Raw genomic sequence first — 15,439 nt, 5'->3', positions numbered from 1 at the left:
ACGTTTTGTCGATTCAAATAAAAACAGGTTTCTGTTTCCGTGTTCGTGTATATAAAGCCTTAAATCTGTTACCAATGAAAAAGTGTATGTCCGAAAAAGCAACAAAATATCATTTAAAGCAACGAGAACAAAGAAGTTTATACATTATTAAAAAAAAATGATGACTACAACGAATACGGAAGATTGTGGCATTTTGTCCGTCGTCATAAGTATAACATTTCCCTGTATTACTATTGATACATTCAATTAAACCTACAGTTACATTCAACACGTACTTGCTTTCTTTTGACAATGAACAAGCATTCTGAGAGTATTGGATAAGCATTTCACGTCCCCTACCGGTTTGTGGAAACCGTGAAACAATGCACTGTTATGCAGAATATCGAACCCGAACATTAAAAAACGGATGGACAGACGCACTGACGGACGCATAGGAAAGCTATAGTCCCCTCCGATGAAAAGCGGTAGGGGACTAATAAGACGTATTTCAATACTAGTATTCTAAATGACCCATTTCATTGATAAGGACTGTCAACATCAAGTACCATTTCACTCTCCAGTATAAAAAAAACCTGCCGGGGTAATTTGGCCTGTGTACTAAAGTTTTTATACATATCGTATTTTTTATTTGATGGACTTTTATTCAGTTATATACTAACTAAGATATAACAAATTAAATGCAGGGCTTATTTAGCACACCAAATTCATACCACATATCTCATGAGGAAGTTTGGCATAAATCAATTATTTTCTTGACAAATTAAGATGAATTCTAACATTAAATTGTGAAGAATGTAACATTTAAGTGCGTGCCATGTCAGTTGCCAGTTGTATCTTATTTCTAATGTATGATACATATTACTAAATTGTGTTTGTCTGGCATTTCTTTCGAAAATAAATCCACAATGATGATATTTCTAGTGCGTAAAATAATTCACGTACATCATATGAATTCAGGCGTATGTAACTTGAGTTGCATATAAAAAACCCCTTTATTTCCTAGTCTATCTTAACATAAACAAGAATTTAAATCATTTATTAAATAATGTTGAACAACAACAAAACCATATCATGAATTAATCAACAAATATTCAAGTAAACGGAAATCTCAAAAGCTAATACATAAAAGGTATACAAGTATTAAAACAATATTTCTCGTTATTCAATAAAATGTGCAAAACATTTTTCTCAAATCTAAAGATTCGTTTGTCTATAGACCTGATTTATTTGATGTAGATTGCGAGGTGTATGATACTGTAGGGATGTTAGATTTGCCAAACAAGTTTTTGCAAAGACCCTTGTAGTGTCTTTTAATGGCAATAAATGTTTCTTTCCTGAGAAGGATATAAATCCATGGATCTATCATGGCATTGGTCACGGCGAATCTAAGTACCAGCAGTTCCCTAGCACCATTCCCATGAATCCATTTTCCAGCATGGCCAAGCATCGTGAACTGTGTTATAAAAAAAAGGAATTGCATGACTGCATAGAAGGATTTTTAAAAATGCAATTTTGGTGGGAAACAAAATGGAAAGCTTCACAAAGCTTTAAAGGTTCAAAAGTACTTAGTATTACTGACAAAAATCTTGTTTCTTTTCACTATGCAAGATTTTTTTTACAGTAAAAGAGCTTACCATGAGTGGTGCCCAGGTCACGCCAAAAACTGATACAACAATGATCAAAAATATGATGATGATGAAATCATTTTTCTTCCTTCGTCTTGCAGTTTGTTTATTGTTGACTGAATTCATTCCTCTACAGACGGTCACTATCACTATCAAGTTTAACGAGATCGTTGTCAACAGAATGGATAGACCAAACAAAGAGAAGATGTACGAACTTACCCTGTTCATTGTCAATTTACTTACAAATTTCAGAAAGCACCAGGAGCCAGGATAGTAGTTAAAGCTTTCACCGAGTCCCATAAGCTGAAGACTTGAAATCAAAGCTCCAACGAGCCATATGGAAATCAACGTAATGTTCGCTCGACGTCTTTTCTGAGAGATGTGGTTGTATTTCAACGGATAAACAATAGCAAGAAAACGGTCAAAGGACATTGCACACACAATCATAGCTGAAGAAGTAAACAAAAGTGAAAAGATAAAAGAGCTGTAGTTGCAAAGAGTTTCAGGGTAGTCATAGGTAAAGTCCGTGGCATACCTAACCATAACTGTTGGATACACCAGAAGAATTCCTCCTCCGTCCGTGAGAGCCAGACCTCCAACAAACCTATAGAAGGGTCTCCATTTATGAGATTTGACTGTCTTTACAAGAACAATCAAAGCGATTAAATTGCCACCTACTCCCCATGCAAACTGCAAAACTGGAGGCATGACGGATTCCCAAACGTTGTACTGTGTGGTGTTAGAGACGAAGGAGTTTGATTCCGTGACATTCATTTTGACGACTGATTGTGAATTGATAGGTGAAATCTTTGTCATTATCTTAATATATACCTCACGGTAGTACTTCCCTATCTTCTCCACTCATCGCTCATGGTTTACTTAAATTTGACCACTCCAAACATACATTACTGTAGAACTTTGGAATTATCAGCTCAGGTGAGCTAAAAAAAAACAAAAGCCAATTTCGATCGTGATTGAAGATTTTTATTGTATTCGTATCATCAAGGGATATAATACTCCAATAAACTTAAACTAGAATGAAATCATAAACAACGCAAATCCTTGATTTTAAGCATATCAAGCGAGATAACCAGAATAGCCATTATATGATTAATATAATGAATAAATTGTTCATTTACAAACAAGTGGTTCTTTTATTCGTAAATACAGTGCTTTACATGGCATATTTTGACTTTGAACAAAAAGGTTTTTGTTTAAAAAAGACATCTTGTACATTTTCAAGTTGGGTATTTTCTGTATCCCTGCCAATTTAAAAAAAATGTTATTTTGCTGTTTAAGATGAATTACTCACAAACATAAAACAGATATCTTGGGGCGTTAATTTAAAAGAAAAGTTTGGCCATAAAAATAAAAAATGAAACACATTATCTTATTTAAAATAAAATAAGCAACTTGTATAATAGTTTTTTTTTATTATTTTCTTTTATAGTTTCAGTCTAAGTTGTATAATATCCATTAATACTGTATAATTTTCCATTTGTATGGTACAATTTCCATATGTATTGAATAATTTCCTTTTTGTACTGTCTAATGGTCTATATGTAATTTTTTTATTTTTATTGAATATTTTTTTTAGTTTTGTATAAATTTTTCTTTTGTATCATGTAATACTCTTACAAAACGACAACAAATATTACATTCGTTAACAAAAAAAGGATTAGCTAATTATTGAATTATTCTCAAATCAAGATGCAAGTTTAAAAGCCAGTTTTCTTTTCATTCACAGCAACGTTGAAACGAATTTTGTCATATTTGATATGGCAGAAATGATAAATTGTGACAAAACTTTGACTCACATTTAACGATATTTATCATTAAAGGAACCTTTTGTAAATGTAAGGCGATTGATCTTTGGTTGCTTCTCTTGTAGAGATTAGTTATAGATTTTTTACATTGGATATTGAAGTGAATTTATCAAATTAATGAATAACATGTAAATAAAAAAAAATTCAGATCTTAACTCCAATGTTAATGATTATAAAAAAAAAGGTATGATAATGTTGCAGTCAGAATCGTATAAAAGGAAATCAATAAATTCCTGACGCATCTGAACGTTCTAAAGCATATTATAAGCACTTCGTATCTTTGTATTAGAATTTTTTCGGGTATTCGGTGAAATAGCTGCTAAATTTAAATCTAAATAGTGAATATGTATGCTTGCAGATCATCAGATTTGATGAATCAATCACCTTTATTTAACTAAAAGCAAAAATAGAATTTTATTGCGTAAGCATAGTATGTAAATATTTTCTGTACATCAGAACAAATCTTAAAAGATAAAATCATGGCAAAATAATTTTATACTATTATTATATAGGTAAACATAAAATTAAACATATGTCATATGTACTGTGATGTAAATGCTTATTCGATAAATCATTTATTTTGTTTATTAGCTAAACTGTGTTATTTCAGCAAATACAAACTCTCATTTAGAGAGTCAATTCAAATAGGGCTAGTCAATAAAAGAACACCAGTGCACAACACACGATAGACGTTATCTACTTTAAAGCATGTAATTAAAAAAAATCACCAAATAGAATTGTCGCATAAGAAGTGTATTTTGCTAGCATTATTTGAAATTGAAGGTAGTTTTATTCATTTGAAACACTTTATTTCTTATAATATCCAAACGTAATTTTGTTTTGGTACCTATTATAATAATAGAGTTTTTTAACAATATTGTAATGTTTTTATAAATGATACAATTCTATATTATGTGTGTTTAATTTAATTGGCGGTCACTTAGCCGGATCTGTAATTAGGGCGTGTATGCCTAAATGGTTATGAATAATACTGTCATTTCCGGAGTATATTAAATACGTTTTGTCAATTCAAATAAAAACAGGTTTCTGTTTCCGTGTTCGTGTATATAAAGCCTTAAATCTGTTACCAATGAAATAGTGTATGTCAGAAAAGGCAACAATATATCATTTAAAGCAACGAGAACAGAGAAGTTTATACATTATTTTAAAAAAATGAAGACTACAACGAATACGGAAGATTGTGGCATTTTGTTCGTCGTCATAAGTTTAACATTTCCCTGTATTACTATTGATAGTTCAATTTAACCTACAGTTACATTCAACATGTACTTGCTTTATTTTGACCATGAATAAGTCGTATTTCATTACTAGTATTCTAAATGACCTATTTCATTGGTAAAGGACTGTCACCATCAAGTAACATTTCACTCTCCCGTATGAAAAAAACCTGCTGGGGTAATTTGGCCCGTGTACTGAAGTTTTTATTCATATCGTATTTCTTATTTGATGGACTTTTATTCAATTATATACCAACTAAGATCTAACAACATTAAATGCAGCGCTTATTTATCACACCAAATTCATACCACATATCTCTTGCGAAAGTTTGGCATAAATCAATTAATTCTTGACAAATTAAGATGAATTCTAAAATTAAATTGTGAAGAATGTAACATTTAAGTGCGTACCATGTCAGTTGCCAGTTGTATCTTTGTTTCTAATGTATTATACACATTACTAAATTGTGTTTGTCTGGCATTTCTTTCGAAAATGAACCCAAAATAATGATATTTCTAGTGCGTAAAATAATTGTGTAAAATTACAGCATATGAATTCCGACGTATGTAACTTGAGTTGCATATGAAAAAATATTATTCCCTCGTCCATCTTAACATAAAGAAGAATTTAAATCATTTATTAAATAATGTTGAACAACAACAAAACCATATCATGAATTGATCAACAAATATTCAAGTAAACGGAAATCTCAAAAGCTAATACATAAAAGGTATACACGCATTAAAACAATATTTCTCGTTATTCAATAAAATCTGCGAAACATTTTTCTCAGATCTAAAGATTCGTTTGTCTATAGACCTGATTTATTTGATGTAGATTGCGAGGTGTATGATACTGTAGGAATGTTAGATTTGCCAAACAGGTTTTTGCAAAGACCCTTGTAGTGTCTTTTAATGGCAATAAATGTTTCTTTCCTTAGAAGGATATAAATCCATGGATCTATCATGGCATTGTTCACTGCAAATCTAAGTACCAGCAGTTCCCTAGCGCCATTCCCATTAATCCATTTTCCAGCATGGCCAAGCATCGTGAACTGTTTAACAAATATAAAGGGAATTGCATGACTGCATAAAAAGATTTTCAAAATGCAATTTTGGTGGGAAACAAAATGGAAAGCTTCACAGGGCTTAATATGTTCAAGAGTAATTAGTATTTCTGACAAAAATCCTGTTTCTTTTCACCAAGCAATATTTTGTACAGTAAAAGAGCTTACCATGAGTGGTGCCCAGGTCACGCCAAAAACTGATACAACAATGATCAAAAATATGATGATAAAGACATCGTTTTTCTTCCTTCGTCTTGCAGTTTGTTTATTCATGACTGAATTCATTCCTCAACAGACAGTCACCATCACTATCAAGTTTAACGAGATCGTTGTCAACAGAATGGATAGACCAAACAAAGAGAAGATGTACGAACTAACCCTGTTCATTGTCAATTTACTTACAAATTTCAGAAAGCACCAGGAGCCAGGATAGTAGTTAAAGCGTTCACCGAGTCCCATAAGCTGAAGACTTGAAATCAAAGCTCCAACGAGCCATATGGAAATCAACGTAAAGTTCGCTATCCGTCTTTTCTGAGCGATGTGGTTGTATTTAAACGGATATGCAATTGCCAAAAAAGGGTCAAAGGACATTGCACACACAATCATAGCTGAAGGAGAAAACAATAATGAATAAATAAATGAGCTGTAGTCACAGAGGGGTTTTGGAAAATCATATGTAAAGTCCGTGGCATACCTAACTATCACTATTGGATACACCAGAAGAATTGCTCCTCCGTCCGTGAGAGCTAGACCTCCAACAAGCCTATAGAAGGGCTTCCATTTGTGATATTTTGCTGATTTTACCAGAAGCCCAAGAGCAATCAAATTTGCTACAACGCCCAAGGCAAACTGTAAGGCAGGAGGAACTGCAGATTCCCAAACCTTAGTTTGGTTGAGGTTCACGTCAGAGGAGTTTGATCCCGTGTCATTCATTCTATCGACAGTGCGTGGACTGATAGGGGATATCTCTGTCATTATCTTAATTTGTACTTCTGGGTCAGTCCCGAAAACTTCCCTATCTTCTCCATAAATAAGTCCACTTCAATCACTACTTTAAAATTATGGAATTTTCATTGTTCATAGGGTTACCTCATCCTTACATTTACTTCTTCCCAAATATTGGTTAAGCAATTATATACACAAAAGCTTGTCACTTGTTGGAATGGATACCATCGAAATTACGTCCCCGCGAACTAGTTATTTTGGACTGTCCGCAATATTTAATCTGATGATATGAAATGATTCCACGGTAACAGTAAACGTATCATAACAATTTCGAGTGTAATTAAAGATATTTTATTGCATTTGCATCATCTAGCGATACATTAATGCTTTAATAAATGAAATCAGATCCAAAGCATACTGCATCCTTTATATAAACCATATCAAACGTGATAGCAGAGAAAAGTCTTTATACATGATTTTAGAAATATGATGATTAAATTCTTCAATTACAAAGAATTGTTTTTTCATTCGCAATAATAAAAATTATTAATTTAACGTTAAAAATATTATACCACTTTTTATAAGACATATTTTGACTTTGACCAACCGACCAAGAAGGATTGTGATCAAAATGAAAGTATTTTTCTCTTTTATTTCCAATATTTCAACAAATGTTCTATGCTAAAGTTGATTTACCCACCGACTAGAAAACAGATATCTTTGGGCGTTGATTTAAAAGAAAAAGGTATATGTTTGGCTTATTGTATTTTAAATAAAGAATATTAAAAGAATTTAAGATAAGAAATGCAATTTATATGGCATAATTTCCATCTGAATTGAAAAATATCTAAAATTCTTTTCTGCATAATTTTTCATTTTGTGTGGTATAATTTCTATAGTTATTGAAAAAATTGAATTTGTATTGTATAACTTTTTGTATTCTTCACTTCTTATGTGAAATGTGTAATTTTTAAAACACAATATTCATTTTAGTTTTTCATAAATAGCTCATAACTGAATGATTTTCAAATCAACGATCGGCATGGAGGTTATCGTTTATTTACAACACCATTAAAATGACCTCAATGTGGTATAAATGGCAAATAAATTGTGAAAAAAAATTGGACACGTGTTTAACAGACAAATTATGTTGATAAAATAAATAAGGAATTCAACAAGTTCAAATTAAACTTGAAAAACTTGAAAAAGAAGAAAAGGTATGATAATATCGCATTAAAAAATATAATTTATTTAAAAAAGAAGAACAAATTCCTTTCGTATCTGAACATTTTAAAGTATTAGTATTGTCCTCTTATGTAAATACTTTTGGATATTCAGAACCTTGCTTGTTTACGATATAATACCTGATGTGCATAAAGAATGATTTAGACACCAACTTGTCGCCTTGATGTCGTTGGAAAGACAAATACCATTACAGCAGCAATATAAGCACAGCAGCCTAATTTTATTTATCAAAACAATATTTCATTCAATATAACATTGAAAAAGATTAGACAGCAGGCGCAGCCAATATTAGCCTTTTCCCTACAGCAGCCTAATGTTAGAGCTTTTGAATTAACTATTCTGTTTTTGTGACCTGAATGTAATATTGATCTGGCTCAACTCAATACAACCAGTCACTGAGCACACGTTTACCAAGGTACTCCTCAGAAATCCACGAGATTTCAATTTCTTTTCTTTTTTTTAATTATAGAATTTTTCACTTTCACAACACGTATATGTACGTACATTACATATCTTGTACATGTGTTTATAATCATCTTGGAGAGCTTTTAACTATTTGATTATTCTATATTATACAGTGATTATGTAGTGAAAGTAAATTTTTGGAAAGATAGAGAGAGAGAGAGAGAAAGAGAGAATTCATCAGTTTCTAAGTTAGTCTTTAGAATGGGTCTCCTGGCATCTGATTTTCCATGCCAGATCTGCAGTTCTTGAAGCTTTTGCTGCAACCAAAGAAATGTTCTGAATCCTTAGCATCACAAAAAGAGCTTTCTCAACATTCAGGCGACATATATTACTTCGACGCCGTTTTACTCATACGGAGGTACTAGTAATATAAGTACCTCTCTGGCTGAATAAGTCGACAAATCGGACTATAAAAAATTATATTTCAGGTCTGTATCCTTTAATCACCCCCCCCCCACCACACACACACACACACACACACATATATACACCCATTGGCAAATAAATAAGTATTACATTCCCAAGGATTTATCAATTATGTTATTGCCTTACAATTCTTTGAATTTAGAATATTTCAAACGATGTAATTTTCAGAATGTAAATTGTTCGGCTTACTGTGGTTTCACCAATATTCGTTGAATACCAATTTTCGTGGATTTCGTTGTTTAGTTGATCCACGAAATTAAATGTTCATTGAAGTGCAATATTTATTAACATTTTTTATTGATAGGGTCATTGGCCACGAATTTCCGTATCCTTGAAATTGTGATTTTCACATTATCCACGAAAATTGATCCCCTTGAATATTAATGAAACCACAGTATATTTTAGTTAAACATTAATGAAAAGCTTTATTTCTTAAAATATCTGAAAATATTTTTGATTGATATCTATTACAATTATAGAGTATTTCAACAATAATGTAAATTTATTATAAATGATATACATTGTAATTCTACATGTACAATGACAATACAGAATTTTCATGATTTAGCCAGTGGATTCCTCTAGTGCTGAGGTGTTGGTTTTTTTTTACCTTGTAAGTATCATATTTATTTTGAATTTTTGGGGGAAGTTCTTTGATGTTGTCTTCAATGCGAAAGGGTAGTTTTCTTAAATAGGAAATAATAAACAATATTCTGTGTTTAGTTTTGCGATCAGTAACCCGGATCTATAGTTTACTTTCGAAGGGCGTATATACCTAAATGATAATGAATAATAGTGTCAAATTCCGGAGTATTTTTCATTTGTTTCGAGTTTAATCAATTACACGTATATACCAGCTGGTGTTTCCGTTTCCGTTTATGAGATGCATTAGATCTTTTCCCAATGATATATTTTATGCCCAAAAAATTCAGACAAACATTATTTAAAAAAAAACAAAATAAAAAAGTTATTACATAATTCTAAAAAAAAAATTTAAAGACGTCAATAAACACGGAAGATTGTGGCATTATGTTTATTGTCAGGTGTTTAACATTTCCCTATATTACTATTAATATATACAATTTAACCTTCAAATACATTCAACGTGTACTTGTTATATTTTGACAATGAATACTGCGTATTTAATTACAAGTACTAGTATTCTAAAACCTGTATCGTATTCCATTTGTAAATGACTATCAAGAATCTAAACATCAATTATCTTATAACAGGAACTCTGCTCTATAAACAGAGATTTCGGGGTATGTTGACCAGTGTAAAAAAAATCATATTTGTAGTCATATTTTTTTTCCTTTTCAATAAATGGACTTTCATAATTAAGTTGTGAAGAGTGTTTTAAGTACGTGCTATGTCAATAAACAGTTGTAACTTATATTTGATTTATGATTAATACTATTGAAACTTGTCTTTCTGGCTTGAATTTAAAACTACGATATTTGTATTGCGTAAAATCATTGTGCAATAACGATTTCCATTGTATAAGTAGTAGACTAATTGTTCTCGAACAATTAAAGGTCTTTCCACCTTGATATTTTTTAATGAATTGCTAGACTGCTCAATAAGGTATACACAAATTTTTTATACCTACGCTATATGTTGTACTATAAAATGGGAAAACCCACAAAGCCATTAATGATTTTAAAATTAAGAGAATTTTTCTATTTCAAGCCATTTCTTTAAGAAATCTATGTTGTATATAGTAAACATCTATTGAATTACTTTACTGATTTTTTTTCCAATTACCCTGAACAAAACTGAACCAAGGGAATAGTCTTTACACAAGCATATAATCAGAAAACCTAATAATAGAGGAGAGTGTTCTAGAGGCTAGCTGTCTTTGTAAGAAATGAATGGATTGACTGTAAATACACTTTTTTTTATAATTTTTTTTATTTTGACATTTTCAATTGACAATTGACAATTGCATATAAACATGTCATTGGTATAATAGCATATCATATAAATATATATCTTAATGCTTCATTGGACTTGATGTGATACCTTGCTGACCCAAATGAATACCTTATTGCGCAACCCAGCAAGCTATTGAAACTCTTACAATAATACTGTATTTCAAATAATATGAAAATTCATAAATTAACGGATTTCCAAATGACCTTGACCTTTGACCTTTATGTCATTTTGATCGGCCAAGGTAGACGCTTCTATTCCAAGTGGTCAGAAGTCTCTACAATAGATAGTTAAAAAGTTGGAAGTGATTTTATGTAAATCTAAATACTTTCGGGGGCAATAACTTCTAGAAAGGGGCCTTAGATCCTTTTGCTATGAATAGATTGAAGAACCCTCTAAGTGTACTGAGTACATTGGTAAAAGTTCCAAGCCATTATCTCTTATGGTTTTAAAGGAGTAGCGATAAAAGTATTAAGTATAAAAGGGGCAATAACTCTGTAAATATTCAAAAGTGTGAGCTTAGGGGCTATATTTTTAAATGTCTTAAGATTTCCTACTACATCCATAAAAAAGTTTTTCTCTACCACCCTAAACAAAAGAGATGTAAAAACTCATTAATTAACGGATTTCTAAATGACCTTGACCTTTGACCTTTACGTCATTTTGTTTGGTCAAGGTAGACGCTTCTATTCCAAGTGGTCGGAAGTCTCTATCATAAGTAATAAAAAAGTGATTTTATGAAAATCTAAATACTTTCGGGGGCAGTAACTTCTAGAAGGGGGCCTCATATCCGTTCGGTATGAATAGATTAAAGAACCTTCTAATTGTACTGAAGACATTGGTAAAAGTTCCAAGTCTCTATCTCTTATGGTTTCAGAGAAGTAGCGATAACAACCATTTCTTTCTCAAAGGGCAATAACTCTGTAAGTTCTCGGAGTTTTTTTGACACAGAGTCAATTGGTAACATAACTTTTAATGAGCAATTACATAAAGTTTAAACTGTTTAAATAATTCTAATAACAAAAACTGATCCCGAGGTAAATAAAAAAATAGAAGATGAAAAAACATAAAGAAATCAAAAGGTCTTTTACCTGAAAGGTGGAAAGACCTAATTACAATCGTATTGAGTCAGACGTACGTTATTTGAACAGTATACATAAAATTTATTGCCGATCTGTTTTCCATTTAAGAATTAAAATTATATAATTTATTATGATGAAAAATAACAAATTCATATTAGGACTGGAGTAAAAAATATTAAAATAAAAGGATATGTCAAAACCTATTACATAATCAAAGTACCGAAGTACTGACGGGAGTTGATTATATCGATTATTATTCATCTTCAAATCAACGATATGTTACTTTGCTTGGCAAGTAGTTTATTATCTGTCTTGAATTACGCACGTTTTTATAATATGAATCTTGGACTTTTCCGACAAGAATTTCTAGAAAACCCCGTATGAATTGTGTTGTGTAATAATTAAAGATAGAACTGATTACATCAAACTATGTAGAAGTAATCGAAATATTACAAATATTGTATGGATCCAAGCAATAATGAACTCTAGTCTCGTTCAACCAGATGCTCGGCTCTCCCACAATCAAGAGAATGTGTTCTCTGCTTGTCGGAGATTTACGGAGACAGCCGATGGTTGAACGAGACTATATTGAACTCTGGTGTATGAATACATACGACTGCAAAAAATATCTGAATTGTTCGTACTATTTAACATCTGACTATTTTCAAGGTGTTCATAAATAAATGTCTTGGAACACAATGCTTCAAGATACACTACATCGAATTTATTGATTATTTTTAAGAACTAAATCTTGTCAGCGGTGATGATTTGTGCTTAGGTCCAAACACTGTTTCAGTTTCGGATTGCCATTAAAAATCAACTCCCAAAAATGTATACAAGACACTTAGTAGAAAATCAATTTTTCTTGTTATCTGACAAAATCTGCGGAAGAATTTTGCGAAATAGATCTATACTCTATAGACATGCTTTATTTCGTGTAGATTGTGATAAATATGAAACTGTAAGAATTTCAGCTTTGCCGAACAAGTTTTTGCATAGACCCTTGTAGTGTCTTTTAATGGCAATAAATATTTCTTTCCCGAGAAGGATATAAATCCATGGATCTATCATGGCATTGTTCACGGCGAATATAAGTACCAGCAGTTCCCTAGTGCCATTCCCATGAATCCATTTTCCAGCATGGCCAAGCATCCTGAACTGAGTAACAAAAATAAAAGGAATTGCATGACTGCATAAAAGGATTTTTAAAAATACAATTTTGGTGGGAAACAAAGTGGAAAGCTTCAAAGAGCTTAATATGTTCAAGAGTAATTAGTTTTTCTGACAAAAATCCTGTTTCTTTTCACTAAGCAAGATTTTTTTTTACAGTAAAAGAGCTTATCATGAGTGGTGCCCAGGTGACGCCAAAAGCTGATACAACAATTATCAAAAATATGATGATGAAGACATCGTTTTTCTTCCTTCGTCTTGCAGTTTGTTTAATTTTGACTGAATTCATTCCTCTATAGACGGTATCAAGTTTAACGAGATCGTTGTCAACAGAATGGATAGACCAAACAAAGAAAAGATGAACGTATTGACCCTGTTCATTGTTGATTCACTTACACATTTCAGAAAGCACCAGGAGCCAGGGTAGTAGTTAAAGCTTTCACCGAGTCCCATAAGCTGAAGACTTGAAATCAAAGCTCCAACGAGCCATATGGAAATCAACGTAATGTTCGCTTGCCGTCTTTTCTGAGAGATGTGGTTGTATTTCAACGGATAAACAATTGCAAAAATTGGTCAATGAACATTGTACATGTACAAACAACCATAGCTGAAGAAGTAAACAAAAGTGAAAAGATAAACGAGCTGTAGTTGCAAAGAGTTTCAGGGTAGGCATAGGTAAAGTCCGTGGCATACCTAACCATAACTGTTGGATACACCAGAAGAATCCTCCTCCGTCCGGGAGAGACAGACCTCCAACAAACCTATGGAAGGGTCTCTATTTATAAGATTTGACTGTCTTTACTAGAACAATCAAACCGATTAAATTGCCACCTACTCCCCAAGCAAACTGCAAAACTGGATGCATGACGGATGCCCATACCTTGTACTGTCTGATATTAGAGACGAAGAAGTTTGATTCCGTGACATTCATTTCGACGATTGTTGGTGGATTGATAGGTGATGGCTTCGTCATTATCTTAAAATATACCTCTGGGTAAGTCTGTAGTACTTCCCTATCTTCTCCACTCACCGCTCATGGTTTACTTAAATTTGACCACTCCAAACATAGTTGTAGATCTGTGAAATTATCATTGTTCATAGGGCGATGTGATTTCTTGTTTACCTCACCCTGATATTTAATTTTTCGCAAAAACTGTTCATTCAATTGTATGCACAAAACTTGTTTTGATACTTTCTGTTACGTCAATGCTGGTTATTTTTGGACTATCCACGAAAACTGATTCTCATGATATGAAATGATTCGACGATAACAGAAAAAAAATCCAATTTCGAGCGTAATTAAAGATTTTTATTGTATTCGCATCAAGGGACATAATACTTATATGTAATACTTAAACTTAAATGAAATCATATGCATCGCAAAATGCGCCATTGATATAGAGCATATCAAGCGAGATAACCAGAATAGTGATTACATACGGAAGCGTATTAGTGCCACTTTGTATTTTTTTTCTTTAAAATTCTAACTTTAAAGTTGGAATTTCCAACTTTAATCTTGGGACTAAATTAAAGTTGATTTTTCCAACTGTAAAGTTGGAATTTCCAACTTTAATCTTGGAATTTCCAACTTTAATCTTTTTTCAACTTTAAAGTTGGAATTTCCAACTTTAGTCTTGGAATTTTCAACTTTAATGTTTGAAAAATCAACTTTTAAGTTGATTTTTATTATATTTATATATATATATATATAGATAGATATATACTATGATTTTTTGTTCAGTGTGAATTAGGCTTTACTCATAAAAAGAATGGGGGAGCTCATTTGCTTTCAAGAAGAACTCAATATAATAATACAACAACTCGAACTTACTGGAATTAATAGAACATGTCATCATTATAATTTCAATTTTATTTTTTGAATTCCATGAAAACAATAACTACCGGTATGTCATAATCAATATATATATATGTGTAAAAAAGGTTGCTTGATTGTATCACATACATATAAAATAAATTTAAAAAATCCTCAAAAAATAATAGAATTAAAAGGATTAAGCATAATGAAGCATAGTACTGAAAAACATTAAGGAAAGTAATTATATGTAAACAATAATCTCTTCTGCAATTTTAACAAAGAATTTTCAGTTAACACATACATATACGGTAGTATGTGCATGATAATCTTGAATAATTAATAAATATGTTGAATTTATAAATTAAAGGTGGAAATTCCAAGATTAAAGTTGGAAATTCCAAGATTAAGTTGGAAATTCCAAGATTAAAGTTGGAAATTCCAACTTTTAAGTTGGAAAAATCAACTTTAAAGTTGATTTTTCCAACTTTAAAGTTGGAAATTCCAAGATTAAAGTTCGAAATTCGAAGATTAAAGTTGGAATTTCCAACTTTAATCTTGGAATTTCCAACTTTAAAGTTGGAAAAATCAACTTTAAAGTTGGA

General features: G+C 31.6%; 1 protein-coding gene and 2 pseudogenes across 1 annotated transcript; all 3 read right to left on the bottom strand.

Annotated features, from left to right (window-relative positions):
* Positions 1–1,013: 1,013 nt before the first annotated feature.
* Positions 1,014–2,515, bottom strand: LOC128167595 (prostaglandin E2 receptor EP4 subtype-like). Its single transcript, XM_052833393.1, has 2 exons — positions 1,635–2,515; positions 1,014–1,453 (listed from the first exon to the last, which is right to left on the bottom strand). The coding sequence occupies exons 1-2, from the start codon at positions 2,439–2,441 to the stop codon at positions 1,211–1,213; spliced, it is 1,050 nt and encodes a 349-aa protein (XP_052689353.1). The 5' UTR covers positions 2,442–2,515; the 3' UTR covers positions 1,014–1,210.
* A 2,342-nt stretch (positions 2,516–4,857) lies between these two features.
* LOC128167411 (prostaglandin E2 receptor EP4 subtype-like) lies at positions 4,858–7,420 on the bottom strand (annotated as a pseudogene).
* A 5,346-nt stretch (positions 7,421–12,766) lies between these two features.
* Positions 12,767–13,994, bottom strand: LOC128165163 (prostaglandin E2 receptor EP4 subtype-like; annotated as a pseudogene).
* Between the last annotated feature and the right edge of the window lie 1,445 nt (positions 13,995–15,439).

Source organism: Crassostrea angulata, chromosome 10 (genome assembly GCF_025612915.1).
Source record: "Crassostrea angulata isolate pt1a10 chromosome 10, ASM2561291v2, whole genome shotgun sequence".
NCBI classification, from domain to species: Eukaryota; Metazoa; Mollusca; class Bivalvia; order Ostreida; family Ostreidae; genus Magallana; species Magallana angulata.
The sequence above is the reverse complement of the archived record's forward strand: the minus strand, read 5'-3'. Positions and strand labels throughout refer to the sequence as shown.